The sequence below is a fragment of the Austrofundulus limnaeus genome, unplaced genomic scaffold, assembly GCF_001266775.1.
Source record: "Austrofundulus limnaeus strain Quisiro unplaced genomic scaffold, Austrofundulus_limnaeus-1.0 Scaffold503, whole genome shotgun sequence".
NCBI lineage: Eukaryota > Metazoa > Chordata > Actinopteri > Cyprinodontiformes > Rivulidae > Austrofundulus > Austrofundulus limnaeus.
In genome coordinates, this window is record NW_013952905.1 from 284287 (window position 1) to 285976 (window position 1690).

General features: G+C 40.1%; 1 protein-coding gene across 1 annotated transcript in view; it reads left to right on the plus strand.

Annotated features, from left to right (window-relative positions):
• LOC106530247 (ATP-dependent 6-phosphofructokinase, platelet type) overlaps positions 1–1690 on the plus strand; it is a gene marked incomplete in the record, with an annotated part of 44330 nt that overhangs the window by 23466 nt on the left and 19174 nt on the right. The window contains 1 exon segment of the mRNA XM_014025828.1: positions 881–1027. Within this exon segment, the coding sequence (XP_013881282.1) occupies positions 881–1027 (147 nt within the window).

Below are 1690 nucleotides of genomic sequence, written 5' to 3' on the forward strand. Positions count from 1 at the left end.
TAATAGTAATAATAATAATATCTTTTCAGTACATGTTTCTCATTTGCACAATCTGTTTATTTTTGCATATATAGCCAGAAAAACTGACAGTAAAAATTATTTTTTGGTTRGTTTACTGTAGCAACAACAGCAATGGCTGCAAATGTAATTTTCACTTTTGCTAAAGGAAACTAAGTCAGCTTGTTCTTCATTAGCAGATGGTTTTGGCTCTGTTGTCACATTAAATAAAACATACGGCACAGTTCAGTGCACCACAGATTCAGGAGGCTCAACTTACCAGGTGAGGAGCTCACCTTCAAAATAAAAGCTGCAACTTTTCAAACTCGTTGGCTTCAGCTAAAAATTTGAGAAAGATGTGACTCTCTAAGTGAATGAGGTGTAAAATTAAATTTAGCGATTATTTAAATTTAGGGGTAATCCTGCGCTTTTTTCAAATTTAAATATTTGGTTGGGATGATAGTTATTTTTTTGAGGTTGTCATGAGAAATGAAAGGATGTTGCTGCTTCACTGCYTTGTTTAGCAGCATGTGGCTTTCTGCATGTAAGGCTCTGTTCTCCTGTGAGGTTTGGTTTCACAGACTTGGATGGCATTTTTCAGACAGCTAAGAGATGACAAAAGTTTTCCAGTTTTCCTTTCGCCTCAGMAAGTGCTTCATTTCTGCTAAAATCTGCAAATCTGAACCGTGTTTTTAAGCTGAGCTTCACACAAGCTGTTTGAACACTAAATGCAAGATTCACGCCTCGAGTGTGACGATGTAAAGAAGTGTCAAAGCTTGGAGTTACAACATATGGCTGTGAAATATGTACACCAGTTATTATCTGCTGCTGATTTGGTGARATGTTACATGTTGTGTGTGACTGCTGCTCTCCGTGCCCTCAGAGCTCCTTTAACGTGGCCGTGTTGAACGTGGGTGCTCCGGCTGCAGGGATGAACGCCGCCGTGCGTTCTGCTGTCAGGGTGGGAATCACTGAAGGACACAAAATGTTTGCTGTGAACGACGGCTTCGAGGGTTTCTACAAAGGCCAGGTGAGACACGAGAGCCYCTCTCAGTTCCAGATCTGTGGCGTGTTGAAGGTCAAAAACTTAACAAATAAAACATGTTGGCTAAATCTGGAAACACTCAAACCAATGACTCCTTTAATGAGCCTTAATGATCTGCAGAGTTAAAGTTGGAGCGGTCGACTTCTACGATTGTATCTGCTTCCTTTGTCACATTTTTAAACCCAGAGGGCTTTAAAAATGTAAACAGCCAAGCTTGTTAGTCTTGTTCTGAATTTAAACTACTTTGGTAGTGCTGTATTTTCATGTTTCTGTGTATTCACTCGCGGTATTAAACTAGTCATATATAGTTTCAGGAAGATTTTCATTGAACTGTTGACCTCAGTAACAGAAATGAGTCCCCTTTTCCTTAGATGAGATTGTGAACGGTGCCCACGCCTTTCCTGACTTTTTAGGTTTAGATGTGGAGATAAAAGCTCCCACCCACATGAGGATGAAGCTTCAGCCACTTGGGACTCAAAACGATGGTCTGTGTGAACTGATGCTAAAACTCACAGAACAAGACACAAACACTGGGCCTCATGCAAGAACATGTTCGTATTTTTATCCTAAATTTCTCTTACTTTTGTTCGTACAAAGGGTTCGTACGAACATGTCACGTCAGATTCAACAAACACTTCTATCTTCAGG